At 39.1% G+C, this 17,229-nt stretch overlaps 1 protein-coding gene across 3 annotated transcripts in view; it reads right to left on the bottom strand.

Moving 5' to 3' along the window:
• Positions 1 to 6,147: 6,147 nt before the first annotated feature.
• npas1 (neuronal PAS domain protein 1) overlaps positions 6,148 to 17,229 on the bottom strand; it is a 47,114-nt gene continuing 36,032 nt past the window's right edge. For 2 of the 3 annotated variants that reach the window (XM_084418130.1, XM_084418131.1), the window contains exons 6-12: positions 16,430 to 16,604; positions 14,708 to 14,820; positions 13,197 to 13,393; positions 12,475 to 12,581; positions 11,775 to 11,922; positions 10,438 to 10,550; positions 6,148 to 10,346 (exon numbers count right to left, since the gene is read on the bottom strand). In XM_084418130.1, the coding sequence (XP_084274256.1) occupies positions 9,379 to 10,346; positions 10,438 to 10,550; positions 11,775 to 11,922; positions 12,475 to 12,581; positions 13,197 to 13,393; positions 14,708 to 14,820; positions 16,430 to 16,604 (1,821 nt within the window). In that variant the 3' untranslated portion in view covers positions 6,148 to 9,378. The remainder of the gene's footprint in view (positions 10,347 to 10,437; positions 10,551 to 11,774; positions 11,923 to 12,474; positions 12,582 to 13,196; positions 13,394 to 14,707; positions 14,821 to 16,429; positions 16,605 to 17,229) is intronic. The other variant, XM_084418132.1, reaches the window with a different exon arrangement.

Raw genomic sequence — 17,229 nt, 5'->3', positions numbered from 1 at the left:
TTTTGGGAAACGATAACGTTATTGTCTCCATGTAAAACTCCAGAATCACACATTTGTGAAAACGATGACATCATGCGCATGCATAATAAGTGTTCAATCTAGCGGCTCGCAGTTTCTTTACAAGGTGATATCGCCAACTACTGGCCTGGCAGCAGAATACAGCGTTTTTTGTCGTTTTCGCGGATCCGTGTGAACGGGATCGTTTTTGTCGTCTGTACATGAAAAATGGAAAAAACATTTTCATTTTTAGTAGCCTACATTGTTGTCGTGTAAACGTACCCTAAATCTCAAAATTTACTAATACATGTTTTAAAAACAAAGATTGTATCTCTTAACATTAATGTATTGTGAACTAACATGAACAGTAATGTAATATTAACAAAGGTTAATAAATACTGCAAAAATGTATTGCTCATTGTTAGTTCATGTTAGTTGCTTAATGTTAACAAATGAGACCTTATTGTAAAGTGTTACCAATATTTCTATTTTATTTTATTTCAGCTTGTAGACAACATTAACAGCTCTAGTGGGGCAAGACACGTCACTAATATATAAACACTAAAATACACAATTTTGAAATACAATCACATAAAACGTAAATATAAATTTCCTAAACAGAATCGCATATTGAATTTGTTATATGCCATTCTAACTCGTAATGACCAAAAATGTCCACATGGTTTTGACAGGAGATTAAATATTCCATATTTCACAGATAATGTTAGTAAATTATTTGATATACAGTATAATGTTTAAGTTTTGTGGTTATTCTTTTCAAACCTATAGCTACTCTGTAAAAAAAAAAAAAAAAAAAAAGGTCATGACAACATTACATTAACTAAAATAAGTTAAGCAATTTTCTATTTTTTGAGTCAGTTAGATGTAATTTAAGTTTGAAATGACTTACACAGACAATTTGATTGTAGCCTATTTAAAAATGTAAGGCATGATGGACCTAATGTTTATTGTATTGAGCGTTTAGCCCCATAGACTTCCATCACGTTAGGGGTTAATTATTACAACTGTGAAATTGTAATGACAAAAAGTTGTTAAACGGTAAAAAGTTAAAAACAAAACGTGAGTGGAGGTTGTGTGAGATATCAAGGGCAGGTGGCGTCTCTGGAGGAAGGGATTCACGGTAAACAGACAGACGTGTTGATCTGTACGCGTGTGCGGTTTGTTAATGGCGCCGGGGACTCGGAAACATGTGCGCTGCTTCTTTCATTAGTCGTTCCACTTCTGTTTGTACATCTTCAAAGGGATGCGCATTTATTTGATTATATATTTTAATTATTGTCATCCAAAAAGTTTTTTTTGTTGTTGTTGATTTCTTGTCACAGTGGCTGTTGTTGTTATCAAAGACCTTGTGCGAGTCCTCAGAGAGATTATGGCACTTATCTGTCGGCATATAAATGCATTGTTGCTGCATGCTCGTGTTTTGTAATTTTCGGAACACATTTAGGTTTTCGTTTTGTTGAGTTTTTAGTATCAGGCAGATAATTGTCTTTGCTATGTGGCTTTTGAACCTGAAGCCTGATTGGCTGATGTTCATAATTCCACCTCTGTCGAGCATTTCTGCTGTTTTTCACTCGTGTTTTTTTTTTTTAAAATGTATATTTATGTTAATGTGAAATGCAGAACATTCTATAAATGTACACCTTAAAAACCAATGACATTCATTGTATGTTGATTGGTAGTGTTTATCACTGGTTACAGACTATTTGTTTATGCATGACCTTCAGTGCTATTTACAGTACATAATTAGTCTATGAATATGTACATAAACGGGGACTATGCAAGCACATTTGTCTCCTGCAATTTCTGAGAAGGACAGGTTTGATGCTTAAGGTGGAGTGAATTCAGCGCTGCACAAGGTGGAAATGTCATGTTAGTGGCCTTTAGAGGTTAACAAGCTGACAGTGTTGCAGAAGCTTTAGCTTTCCAATCGACACAAGTAGTGTACAGTCCATGCTACTATTTTAAAGAAATCGTTACTGTAGGTAAATGACAATTACCAGCAAAACGAAAACATAAATTTCAGTAAATGTAATTAGTTACAGTACTTAAGTATATTTTTGGCTACTTTGTAGTTTTACTGAGTATCCAATATATTATCAACTTTTACTCTCTACTTGACTACATTTTTGAATAAGTGTATGTACTCTTTGCGCCAATACATGGGTCAAAAATTCCCATAAACACATTCCTAAATCTTGTGGAAAGCCTTCCCAGAAGAGTTGAAGCTGTTATAACTGCAAAGGGTGGGCCAACTCCATATTAAACCCTACGGATCAGGAATGGGATGTCATTGAAGTTCATGTGCATGTAAAGGCATGTCCCAAAAACATTTGGCTAGATAGATAGATAGATATATTTCTATAAAACATATTTTAATTATTCCCCTCTCTCTTGCAACGACATCTCTTTTCTGATGATGTGTTTACTGGCGAGAAGGCGGGGCAACCTGTCACTCACATGAGATTGACCAACAGCAAACCACAACTATCTAATCAGTTCCCCATGGACAAAATCAAGTCCCGCCCTACATTTATCTAATTTAAGAAGCCATTTCAATCGCATATACGTCATAATAGAGAAGAAAACACTATAACAACTTCAGTTCCATGCTTACTTTAATCATAAAGCTGTTTAGAAAACTGCTGAGCTACTATAAGACTACTAATAAATGCAGTGACACTTGTGTCACTGCATTTAGTGATTTACTCCCCAACACTGAGGACTCAAGAACAAATGAATGAATGTCTGATGTTGTCCTTGCTTTCCTTGCCTATTCTCCAACTCGTCCTCGTTCTCTGGTGTTTTGGTGCAGTTCGTTAGTTACTGATTCCGTGCGTGTTTCAGTGCAGTTGGCCCGCGGTCTGTCTGTCTCTCCCTCAGCGCACGCAGCTCTGCTTCACATTCAGGGCATCTACAGGGGCCGCCACACGGCTAAAGGGCACAGCGCCCAAACACATCCCCACAAGCCAGACTTCACACACCTGCGCTACACGAACTGAGTTCATAATCGCACAGAGCTGCATCTCCATCATGTGGAACCGGTGCGTTAAACCCAACTTCATTTGTTATTGTCTTAATATGTCCATTTGCAACACAAGATCACTGAAAACCGCAACGTTCCCCCTATTTATAGCCAAAATGACCCATAAAAGAGAACTAATTCCTGTTTATATGTCAGTCTGCTCTTAAGAGATGGCCGTGGAGGATATTTTAGAGGAGAAACTTGGAGTCACAGTCGAGTTATCGTATGCGCACGCACACGGCCCGGCCATTCGCCTTTTCTTCCCAACAACTCAGCTTCTTTAGTATGCAATTCCTTTAGTCGTCAAGAGGGAATGATCCTCACACTAATGAACTGAGGCCTGCCACTTGAATGTAAAACAGGTTTTAACCCGTCTTCAATGTCAGAGCCCCTCCCTGGGGTTTCTTGAAACAACACAACACCATCGCTAACACCAGCACGCTCCACGTTTCAATCACAGCGTCTGCCTTTGTCTCGACCCTCCGGCCTATTACTCTGACAGCGGGCCGCTCACCGACTCCGCTTCAAAGACACGGAGCCAGAGTTATGAATCTGTACACGGATTATGATGAACGCCAATCAAAAGGCTTTATTGTGAGCGGAGCGGAAGAGTTGACAGAGTTGGGTAGCTTACATGAGCTCCCAGAGGGAGCTGTTGTTAAAGCAGCTTATCACATCAATCCGATCCATGTTCTTTCATCTTTCCTTTCTTTTCCTCTTCTTTTGAACTTGTTAACACGGACCGGTGTGGATTACAAAATTTACACAAGATAATAGCCGATTGTTAATCCCTTTTGAATGTTCACTTTTCAAATCCAAAAGCAACCCCCTTCACGTCATTCAAGACAGAGACTTCAAATATTGAATGTTTCCAAGCATGCAACTGGTGTACTTTTTTTGCCATTGTATTTTTCATGCTATTCTTAGGGTGTGTTCACACTGCGTCTAACGCATACAGACTGCGGTCTTTAGTGTCCTTGATAGTGCGCCCGCCAGTCCAGTCCTGCTCGGAGTGGGGCGAGTAGAACCGGAGGGGTTATATTGGTGCCGTGACCCGGATGGGAGTGAGATTTAGGGGGGTGAGTGTAACGTTGGCCACCGTAAGAGCTGTGGAGGTAAACCTCACTCCCCTGATCTCAACAGGTGCGTTAGCAACTGATGCTAGAGGCTGCGGCCTTTAGCGTCCTTGTTAGTGGGCCCGCCTCCCATGCCGTAAACGTAGGTTCGAATCCCGCTCGGAGCGGCGTGAGAAGAACCGGAGGGGTTGTATTGGTAGTGATGAGAGAAACAATGAAGCTTTTTAAAGCTTTGAGTCAATTAAACCAATTGCTTCGCAAAATGATTCACTGTTTCGAAGCGTTCCAAACACCGCAATGTTGGTGACGCCTGCTGGTCAAAACAGTGTAAATGCAACAAAAATTCAGACCAAATATGCATAAAAACAGCTTTTACCAACTAATTGCAAATGTTTTATTAAAAATATAATGTATCAAATGCAATTAACTAATCATCTTATATCATTAAATATACGTGTCTATATAATATGTGTTCTTGTATCAATTTTCAGGGTTTGTTTTGTTTGTTCCATGGATTGCTTAGCTAAATTGGCCAGTAAGAGACTATTAACTAATATTATTCCTTTTAATTATCCAAATATCTCATTAAAATGAACAAATGTATCAAACTGATCGGAGATCATGTGAGTGTTTCAATGGTTCGCCAATGGGGGGCGATCTCAGTGAATCTGCATGATTCAAGGGGTCACAGAGATCATCGCCCCCCCCCCCCATTGAAATTTCGAAATGTTTCGAACCAGTTATGACTACGAAGCCTCATTTACTGACATCACGTGATTTTGGCAGTTTGATACGTTTCGAAGCTTCATGGAGAAGTGTTTCAAAAGTGCCCATCACTATACATTGGTGCCGTGACCCGGATGGGAGTGAGGTTTAGGGGGGTGAGTGTACTGGAGGCCAGTTAGTAAGAGCTGAGGTAAAACGAGAGGCCAGGAAACTCCGGTTCGAATCCCTCTCTGGTGTGCGTTTCCCAAAAGCAGCTATGGTCGCAAGTTCCGTCGTTACTAACGGAGATCAATGGAACTTGCGACCATAGTTGGCTAAGAATGCTTTTGGGAAACGCACCAAGTAGAACTGGAGAGGTTACATTTAGTCTGTTGTATTCATATTTCATTTCAACCGCAGCAGAGTTCGTTTGGAATTGGACCAAGGCTCAGATTTCAGCGTTCACACTTATTCAAATGAACTGCGCAAACAGAGTAATCAGACCAGAGTTTGTTTTAATTGAACCAAACATGCAAAGTGGGAACACGCCCTTAAAAAGGGATATCTCTCTTAGAAAAGAATTCTGGCACAATTTGATGTCGTTCTAAACCTGTACATGCTTTCTTTTTTTGAAACACAAAAGCGTACATTTTGAACAGTAAGTTAGTGGAACTTTTTCATTTATTTGCAGTGAATAAGGACTTTCAAAGCTTCAAAAAGAATGTAAAAGTACCATGAAAGTGGTTCATGACTAAAGTATTCCCAGTCTTCTGAAGTTATATGGTTGCTTTGTGTGAGAATCAGAGTGAAAATTAAGTTGTGGTTGTTCTCTAAAACTCTTAAAATCCTCCTCCTTGGTGCAAAAATAGTGATGTATGAGTTGTGAACAAATGATTCTTTTGAGTCATATCTTTTTTTTTAAATTAATTGTTTGATCTGGTTCACAAAACTGGTCTACTGTATGGAACACCTTTGTGGTGCTTTTTTGAAGCTTGGATGTCTTAGTAAAGACATTCATTGTAAAAAGAGTGACCAGAATATGGGAATTCATCCATATTTTCCAAACTATGAGTACAAATTTGTCAAAAATGATCCTTTTGTGTAACGAAAACTGAGGTTTGGAACATCAGTAAATAATAACATAATTTTACTTTTTGTTTCAACTGTCATAATTTATTCACCCTCATGTCGTCCCAAACCCCTTTTAATTTCTTTATTCATGAACCACTGGCATTTGGTGACACTGACATCAAACTTGATGCATCTTGACGGGTCGAGTTCGAATATGCAGAGAACAAAATGACATGGCACAAAGAAATGCTCCATTATTGGAATAGAGTTTATTATTGTGGTTTGGATTATCATAATAATCATTTTTTACAGTGTATCATTTTCATTCAAAGCTCATGGCGCTGTATTTTCACAAACATCTGATCATAAAGAAGTTAAGAGTCACAGTGATGGCAAAGGTTAAAGAAACACCAACTCATGTGCTGATGTTTCACGACTGATTCTCACTCTCAACTATTTACACATTCATACACAATCACAAATACAAATAAAAACCATCTTATATCATTTAATGCTACTGAAAACCATCATATCTGGAAATACTGCATGGGCAGAGAAACCCGCATACACAAGAAATTGAAAAACCAAGAAAAATGTTCACATGGTGAAGCTTGAATCTGCCCTCTTGTAATTAGTTACGGCTTAAACCACGTCCTGTTATCTTCAGTGTGGTTTCATGAGTTACCAGAACTTAATATTGTTTTTGTGGTCCACTTAGAACATCCATATTTTTCTTCATAAAACTATTTTAGTGACTGCACTCTGAAAGGAACTGAAATTTATGTCATCTGTCCATCCTTGTGAAAGGTACCTATATCTAAGAAAGCTAGCTCTGGATCTTTAGTCACATTTTTGTAGAATTAAACACAGGCATAGTATGGGTTTATAAAGTAATAAATTGGTTTAATTCCAGTTTTTTTTTTTTTTATTAGGATATTATAATAATTATGCCTGTAAAGTACATAGACCTTGTTGTTTGGCACCCTGACTCTGTTCCATAATCTAGTGAACTGCCTCACCATTGATTCCAGTAATTTGATGTTTGCATGTTGCTAACAGTACTTTAATGGGTAAAGAATACATACAGAATATACTGTATGAACAAATATTGCTGCAATGTATTCTGGGATCCACAATGAAATGAGATGCTATCTTAGAATCTGGTCTCAGTTTTACTGTCTATGGAACAGCCTCACATCAGGAGCCCGTAAGATGCATTGCAATGCTAGGCACCTCACTAGATTTGGGAACAGAGCTCCTGAGCCTCAGCTTTACATAGAGGGGGAAATCCTACAATGTCCAGGTCACATTTAATCCCAAACTCAAAAGACAAAAAATGAAATTATATTTTGCATGTAGAAAATTAGCATATTTCATTAGGTTTTATTACAAAGCCTATTTTTAGGAACATGTTCCTTGCGGTATTATCCTCTCCGTGGATTCTGTAACAAATACTTCCCTCGCGGGTCAAAATGACCCGAAGCCCTAAAATTATACTTTTTTCTTATTTTATTTTCTATTTTTTAAGGCATTTTTTGGGGGAGATTTTTAATTTTTATCTACCTTTAAATTAGGTTTTATCAATAAATAATATATTTAAGCACATTCTTTGCATTCTTTCAACTTAAAAACAACAACTTCAACCTAAAAAAAAACATGCATAAACTCAGATCAGCTCAAAATATCTCACATTGGGTCAATTTTGGTGTCTTTGCTGACCTCTTGTGGAAAAAAATATATATAACATGATATTTCATGACTCTTGCCACTAGATGGCCTTATAGCACTATATGGAGCAAATGAGCTATTCCGCTGGGTCCTAAAGTCAGTTTTTGAGTTTATCTCTTCAGAATGCTTTCAAATACACATGTAGACATTATTACAGAATTTTTTGAAAAAGTTTTAGCATTTGTAGTATTTTGAGCATTTTTTAGGTTTTTCTATGTATACTGGAGCATTCCTCGCATTCCTAAGGGCTTCGAATTGACCTGCGAGGGAAGGATTTGTTACTCTTTTTGTTTTTATTACAACCACAAACTCCTCGAATCAAGTAAAAAAAAATTGTGTGCATTCGTGGTTCAAGTGCGTAAAGGTCCTAAGGTCTTGGATCCCTCCAATGAACACTCAATTTTGAAACAAAAATTAAAATGAGTTTGGAGTCAAAATTACCCGAGGGAATGAAAACTGGGTCAAATTTTCAATGTGTAATGCAAATGGGTGTTTTAATAGAATTTTTTTGTAATTCCCATTATTCTCATTGGTGATTTTCATTAAATTATCATTACTGTAATACTAGTATTAACTGTATTACAGTTAAAAAAAAAAGTATACTTTTTTGCACTACAGTAATGAGAATTTGGAGAGAATATGCTTAATTCACATTAAAATAATGTCACAAAATCATAAGTCAAGCAAAATATAATTTCTTTGGATTTTCGAGTGAAATGTGATTTAGGATTAATAGGGTCCATGATATTCTTCCAATGAGCATTTAATTTTTTCATTACACCTTTATATAACAGGCGATGTTCTACACACTTCGGTTCCCAGAATCTTCCCCACATTTCTGCCACAGAAGCTGTAAACGTAATTCCTGTGGTTTTAGAACTAGAATGTCTGGCCATGGATGAAGTGCTACGTGTATGCAACAATATACTATAAGTGCTTGGACATGATACATGACAAATAGACACACTTAACCACACCCACCCCACCCACAACCCCCCAAAAGCCCCCAAATTTATTATAGGAAGATTAGGCCATGATATTTTCTCATGACTTGTGGGAAAAGGAAAAAAAAATCTTTTGGGGCCTTTGTACGTATGAAGTCTTTCAACTCTGTGTTGTCTATATATGGCTATGACCTTGAATTTATCATTTTTCAAGTGATTCTTTTTTTCAGATGTTTAAAGACAATTCTTTTTTTTTTACAAAAATGAAAATTCTACACTGTTCAAAAGTTCTAATCTTTATTTTCACTGTGATCCCTCTGTCAGTCAAGGATCTGTGGACTGTGCTTTCTTATGTATTGTTTCCTTAGGAATGTCTTATTTGGGAATTGCCGCCATGCTACTTTTGTCCATACTTGCATATTCCTGTGTGGTTTCTTAAATTCATTGGGACTTGGAAAAAAATATATAGGTGGGCCCATGTCCTGGGGGCCAAGAAGGTTAGTAGTACGCGCAACGCGCTCCTCATCAAAGAGCCTCCTACCCAATGACGGTCCTGTATATTCCCAATGGTTCGGGCCTCAACGATGGCCCCTCTGTGTAAGTTGCATGATGTCCTTCATATGTTCAGTATGGCTTTGACTGCTTGTCCAGAGAGAGGAAGACACACTAACAAAATAACAGGAAAGTTCTGAGAGGATTCTGGGAAGACTGTTTGACAAACCTCAAGTTCTTCTGTAGTTCCTCTCTCAATGTTGTGCTGTCCTTTACAATCACTTCTGCCTCTCCTTTAGATATTTGTTTTTGTCTTACTCCCTCAATCCTCGTCTGTCCCTGCCGCCCCCCTCAGTCCGTTCATACAGAAGGGCAGAGTTGGAGGAAAGGTGGGTTCGGCTGGAGAAAAGCCGCTAAAAGGAGGCAGAGACGCGATCCTTTGCAGGTGGGGAAAGAAAGCGGGAGTTTTGACCACATGGTCCGAGTGGTGCCCGTCAGAGTGAGCTGTAGGCATCTCAGGTGGGGCGTAGCGGATGGTGCTGGGAGCGTAGAGACTCTGAGGCCCCTGTGGGCCAAGCGCCAGGGGGTGAAAGAGCACACGTCCCGCAGCCCCACTCGCAGTCAGTCTCTGCAGGAGCTCGAAGTCTGGAGCGCGCCCTCCGTGGATGGACCGTTCATCTCTTGGCAGGGACGAGGCTAAGATGGGTGGAGACAGAGTCGGGGACGGGGGGTTGAACAGACCCTTGGGTGGAGCTTCTGTTGGGGTGGAGTTTGGAGGTTGGGAAGGTGGACTGCTGCCATTGGTTCCTACACTGCTGTGCTGAGGTTGGCTCCAGCGCCTCCCAGAACCTGCACCTAGAGTTGTGCCTATCACTTCTTGTTCAGTCTTAATATTCGACCCAGAACTGGTCACCACGCTCTTAAGGTGCTGGATCACAGCACGGCCGTTGTGGATCTTACCTGCTCCGTTGGCCCCATTGCCTTGTTTCAGTGCCCCCTCTTCGCTCTTCACCCGTTTGCTGGTGGGGTTGTGGTCCCACTCGCTCACTCTCTCATCGTCCTCTTCCACCTCGCTGTCGCTGGCTTGGTCCGAGGAGGTACATGGGCTGTCTTCTCTCTGACGAAACACTTCAATCCGTCTCCTCGCCTCGGGAGGACCACTTTCAGGGTCAGACTGGTGCGATCTCTTCCTGGTGCTCTCTGATTGGCTGGCAGCAGTGTGCGAAAAAGGTTCCTTCCCTTTGTGGTCTGTCTCGGACCTGCCTTTCAATGGCTGTGTCGCCGTGGAGCCTGGAGAAAAAATAAGTCTGCTGATTCGGGCTGTTGAGTAGCTTATTACCAGTGTTTGGATAGATAATTGTGTGTGGGGCTAAGAGCATACCTTGTGCCTTTGGAGAGGTGTCACGTGGGGAAGAGCTTGCTTGAAGCCGCTCTGCCCTCAGGCTTTCTGGGAGTTGTGATAAGTCCAGAGGCATGTCTGCCAGCTCTGTTCGACTGAAAATACAGATAAAAGAGTGCAAGCAGTTTACCTTAGGGAGCTTTACACATTTGACAGTCTAAATGCTAAACCCTGTGCCACAGGTTAACAGTGATTCTCCAATTATTTAGTATGGCTGAATCACACAACAGGAGGTTGCACTATAAGAGGTACTGATACCTCATATAGTGCCTGTTCCAAAATTTAGGTTAGCTGCCTACCTATAAGACATCATATAGACACTCCCAACACAAAGGCTTTTCCAACAGATAGGCAACAGCATTAAAGTAGGCATGACATGATCTTATTGTGAATGATTCACCCATGAATGCATACATTTCATTTTTTTTCTCCAACTTTAAAATGACTTGTTTGTCAAAAAGACAGAATCTCATGTATCAACCTGTTACACAGTGTGTTTATATGTTGTTGTTTTTCCTCATCTTGGTGTAGTTTATGTAAGGTCCATCATACAGCACAATTGGTCAACTGTTGTTTTTAATTGTGCTCTATAAATATGGGCAGTGATATTGAGAAGGGAATCCGAAAATGTTTTGCAACAAAATCAGTGAAAAAAATGTTGTGTTATGTATTTTATACTTAAATCATTGTTGGCTTAGCAACATATGCTTATGGAAAAATCTATTAGGATAAATTGTAAACAACCGAGTCTCGTGCTGTGCATGAGAACTTGGTTTTGTGCCAATAAATGACCTTTGCTCACTATGTAGAAAGTTCCAAATCATTCACAGGTTTCATGATGGTTAGGAAGATTTTTGAACATAGCTATAATAGAGTTTCCTCCTCACAGAGAATAACAGCGTGGAATGAGAGGTACTCACTTGTGATAAGGCTTCCAACACACACACACACACACACACACCAGAAAAACCCTTCTGAACATGAACATGACTCCAGCAGGGTGCTATAGAAGTTAATTAGCTATCGTAATTACAAAGCTAATTAACTAAAACACCATTCAGCCAGAAAATTTTGACATCCATTTGGTGTAATTATATATCACCAGTCCAATTATCACTGAAATTCAGCCAATTTTTTTCTTGTTTTTGTCTGACTTCTTTGAACGTGTGTGCACTTGTGTGATGAAGATTACTGCAGACAGATGGAGAGGAAGAGCGTTTACAAGTGCCACTGTGGAAACTCTCATTACATTAACATATTTTTTATACTGTAGCGCAACACTCAAAAACACAAACACATAAGGTCACTAGGAAGCTGACCTGAGCACATAGTTGACCCAGATGACGTTACGCTCATGGGGCGCTTTGTGGTTAATGGACACGGTGGCACAGGACTGAATCCACAGATACCCTCCTCTCTTCTGCAGCCACCGATAATACCTAGTCACAACCTGCCCTTTCCGCAGCACTAAGAGAGAAGGAAAACAATTAGTGAAGGAGTCAGATTAAATATTAGGTTTGAATATCTGAAAACCACAATGCATTTCTTAAACCTGGAAGTGGAGAAGAGTTACACAATTTGTTTATTTGGCTAGGGGGCGATGTTGTCAAAATATAATTAGCAGCTTCTGGCTCTTAAACTGCCCAAACATATACAACTGTTCTTTAAATGTTGACCTGTTCAAACTAACATTATTTTCTTTTTCCATTCATTTTATGCTGCCACCATCACAAAAGATCTTCATATTTCCTTATCTGTCCTACAGTACATTACAGGTAAAGGATCACAGTTTTCTTGGTCATTATAACAAGATAAAACCCAAAAGCGTGATCAAGTTCATGACATTAAATGTGTACTTACAAATTATAATAAAATAAATATAAAAGAAAATGATGAAAAGAAATTTGAGAGAGCTGTGTAGCTATTTTAGTTTATCAAGATCAAACCCAGGATTGCAAATATACATATTTGCTTGATTGGGAGGTGAAAAAAAGCTAGCACAAATCCTGACAGGCTTACAGTCTTCATGGCTCTGCCTGATGGTGTCCAGGTCTTCCGCATGGATAAAGTTGTAGCAGGTTTGGCCAACCACCTCAGCTGGGCTCAGGTCCATATACTCTGAAATCCTACAAAACCCACACAAGGACACATATAAAGGCCCATTCACACTTCACCGACAGACACCGACCAACAGAGACAATACCTCAATACAGTACGTCACTTCTCAGACATTCCACGACACGACAAGCCTTAAGAGTGATTCTCTACTAACACTTACTTCCATTTATTATGGCAGATTTATTAAATGTTTACTTTGTTGCACCTTATTTTATAGCACGTGTACTTACTCCAAAGTACTGGGTAATATAAGGTAACTACATGGTTAGGTTCAGGGTTAGTTCCTAGTTATTACTCAGTTATTGCAATTACTATAATAAGTACATAGTATGTACATGTGGAACAGGACCGTAAAATAAAGTGCTATTGTTTACTTTATTAAATGTCAGTTTGCTTCACAGACACTGAAAAAGTTGAATTTTGAGTGCACATAAATTAGAATTTTAGAAACATACTTTCGGCCATGTAGTGCAATTCTATTCCACAGGCTTGGGACACAGTGTTAATGCAATCAAATATGGTACACATTATTATTTACAATAATTAAGGGAAAACACTCTGGCAAAGGTAGCTACTAGCTAGAGATGATGTAATTGAGACTGAAAGGCATGCTGGGAGGTTACCTGTTCTCGCAGTAGCTGATCTGCAGGTCCATGTTGACGCGAAAGACAAACATGTTACTTTCCATGCGCACCTCATTGAGCGTGGAGGGCGGAAGCGTGTGCGCCAGAGCAACCAATCCCATTGGCCGATGCAAGGGGCGGGGGGAGCCTGGCACCAGGGCTGGCCGGCACCGAATCCGACCTGTCACATGAATCACCTGAATTCACCGGAATTAAATGAGCAGTTCAGTTTATGAAATCATTCAAACACTCATAAAAATAATTAAATGCTAATATTCTAGTCAAACAGTGTTGAAGCCCTTATGGGCTTCAGTTTTAATCTCTCCTCACATTCAGTTTCGCTTTAAATTCGTTTAGGCTTGGTGTTTATAATATTTGTTGTTTATAATGAATGCCAAGTTTTTATACTTCATATTTTATATTTAACGGTATACAGAACAAGAATAAAAAATATATTCATGGGGTAAGGGGGACTTCAATTTTATAATGTTTGTAAACACTATTTTATTTACCAGTATTTTACATGGATGTAATAATAAAATGTGACTTAAACACCATTGTGACTTATCTGTACTTTTTTTCTTTTAACAATGCAATTTTGACCTGGTGCAACTTTATTTATGGGAAATATGGTACAAAAGTAAAGAGACTAAGTCATAGGCTGTGTCCGAAATTGCCCCCATAAACTTAAATAGGGCACTATTTGAAGGGACAGCCATTTCTTGTGGTGTTCGAAACCATAGTGGAAGTTATCGAGTGCACTCATTTAATCCAACAATGCACCGCAATAACGAGTGTACAACCGATGTTCACTCAACGGCTAGAAAGTACCCTTGATTCACTGTGAGAGTCGTGCAGCGAATGAATTCCCGCATCTGACCAAAAGATGGCACCGCAGCTGAATCATCCATGCATCCAATTCCTTTCTTATTGATTATTAAATTGTTTAATTAAGTTTTATACATAGTTAGTTACCATGACAGAGTTCAAGATAAATCTTTTCATTTCTACTGGAGCTGCCAGTTTGCTAAGTTTCAAATGATTAGTAAACAGCAAGCTCAAACTATGCAAAAGCGGCAGCCCTTCCGGCATTCAGTGTCCGAATTCACTCACTCGTTTTCATTCACTCCATCAAGTAGTCTATATTAGTGGAGAAATGTAGGGAATGGTGAATGAGGGTATAAGGGGCGATTTTCAGACAGCCATAGTTTTCTGCAACAGCAGCAGCTCTGGGCATGTGACCAAAAGCGCGAATCTTATTGGTTGTCCACTTTTTCCAGTTTCAAAGTGCAATGGAAAAGATATTAGAACGCCTCTTTGTAAAAAAAATCCTCTCGCTTTGATGGGATGCGAATGTTCACACCGTTCTGAACAGATGCATTAACAGTCGTTTATTCAAATTAAGATTACACGAAACATTGGTGGAATCTTGGTGTGAACAGAAAATCCTTACTTTTGTTGTACATTTTACAATCCTCACACATGTAACAAGTTCCACATGAAGGACTCACTTTATAGCCTGAGGATTTAACATGGAGGCCACGCTTGGTGAGGGTGGATTTCATCCGGATGAAGAAGCCCCGTTCTGAAAACTCTCTGACTGGAGAACAGGGGCTGGATGGAGCTACAGGGGAAAACACACAACACAAAGATGAACCTTTGAACAATATTTCACAGTCCACAGATCTGATATGACAACAAAAGTTAACAGCTGGACAGCCAGCACACTCTCATGGCAAATCCAAACTAGTTTATGTTTTGGTGATTTTTTTTTCTTTCATTTTTACGATCTTATTTGTACATTTTTGTACGATCTGCTTATAAGTGAGGGTTAAAGTGTTAGTTCACCCAAAAATGAAAATTGTCATCATGTGCTCACCCTCATGTCATTCCAAACCTGTAAGACTTTCATTCATCTTCAGAACACAAATCTTTCTAATGAAATTTGAGAGATTTCTGTCCCTCCTTTGACAGCTAGGACACTAAAATGTTGGCGCTTCAAAAAGTTCATAGATCGTAAAACTAATCCATATGAATTGAGTGGTTTAGCCCAAATTTTCTGAAGAGACTCGATCACTTTATAAGATGAACAGGTTTAATTTAGTCTTTTTTTCACATATGAACATTGATCAGCAAACATAAAGAGAAGCTCAACCGAACATGCTTGACGCACGAGAACAAACCTCATTGGTTCTTGCTGAAGCTCAAACGTGCTGCGTAACACGAGAATGAACCTCACTGGTTCTCGTACGTCAAGCAAACATGCTTCCGTTGACTACAGCTGATGTGTGAGTTGATGAATATTTATGTGTGAATAAAACCCTAATTTAAATCTGTTCATCATATAAAGCAATCGATTCTCGTCAGAAAGAGACTAAACCACTCAATTCATACGGATTAGTTTTACGATCTCTTTATGAACTTTTTGAAGCGTCAAAGTGGAAGTTGCGTAGCTGTCAATGGAGGGACAAAAATCTCTCCGATTTCATTAAAAAGATCTTCATTTGTGGTCTGAAGATGAACAAAAGTCTAACAGGTTTGGAACGACATGAGGGTGATAAATTAATAACATAATTTTTGGGTGAACTAACCCTCAGTTAACCCGGTTAGGGGTGGACCTTCATGATTATTATTATTTATTTATTTTTTATATTTAAAAACAAAATATTTTTTAATTTTCAAATAACTCAATTCGTACAAATTTATATGAATTTTCCAAAACATAAATAGCTATGTTTTTAATGAGTTCGGGTTGGTGAAGCTCAGAACAACCAATGTTGAGAAATATGCAGGAAAGAACTATAATTATTTTTGTTCCTGTGGTCCACTTATAATGTTTGTCAAGGTTTTTAGCACCCAAAGCAGTGATATTTCTGTTTTTCACAGTCCTTTTCCACCCTCTCTCTGACCCTTAGAATTAAACAAGTGTTTTTTGCTGAAATGCTTTAAGCCTTCTATGCAAATACCCTCTTGACAATGAGAAACAGCACTTTGCTGCAGAACAGCTGGTCTTCTACCCAGGATCAGCACAAGATCTGACGGGTTTTGGTGTGCCAACACTGAATAGTGTATGTGGGTGATCATGTGTTAAAATGTATGTATTTTATTGACGACAAAAAAGTTACTGCTACGCATTTTCATTATATGATTTGAGGTCTAAAAGTTACAAAATACGTTTAGAGTCTCCTTAAGTACCAAACTATTGAGGAAAAATATAAGTTATATAAAGCTACCTGGTTCTGGAGTGCCAGCCAGTGAGGATGCGGAGGCGGAGCTTGAAGCACTCTCATGGGACGTTTGACAGCCTGCCTCGGCTCGGAGGTGTGGCCTAATGCCAAGACGCTCTGCCATCTCGACATGATCCGCAGGGTGGATGTAATCGAACACGCTACTGCCAGTCAACTCCACCTGAGCAGGCAGATACACACATACATACACATGCACACAGATCAATACAGAGTAACATTCATTTAAGAAACATGACATAGATCACAACATATTGGCTAACAACCAATGAGAGACCTTGAAAAAAAAAATAAACAAGATCGTCTATAGCTATTCCTACATATGTAATGCGCAAGTATACACAAGCACACACATATTCCTAAACCCTTACACTGGGGAAGCAAACATCAGAGAGAGATAAAAGCAACGCTACACATAAAACATTAATTATAGTGTACCATGACCTCGAATTAATAGTTTACCTGCTGCATTTTACAAAACATATAAGAAACTCAAAACAGGCTGGCTTCATAAAACTTAAATCACCAACCATGAATAGACTTAAAAATGCTATAAAAATGAACAAAAGAAAAACCTACAAGTCATTCTTAAAGGAATAGCTGAGACAAAAATACAACATTCTGTCATTATTTATTCACCCTCATGTCATTCAAATCAGTTTTCCTCCTCCCGTGGAACACAAAAGCATGTCCAAGCTGCTCTTTACCATACAAACAAAAGTGGAAAGGGGACCAAGATGGTCAATATCTTTTTGACTCCAAGGCCCCCCATTGTTCACTACAATATT

The sequence above is a fragment of the Rutilus rutilus genome, assembly GCF_951802725.1.
Source record: "Rutilus rutilus genome assembly, chromosome: 9".
Taxonomy (NCBI): Eukaryota; Metazoa; Chordata; class Actinopteri; order Cypriniformes; family Leuciscidae; genus Rutilus; species Rutilus rutilus.
Note: the sequence above shows the minus strand (reverse complement) of the source record. Positions and strands in the feature narration are given on the sequence as shown.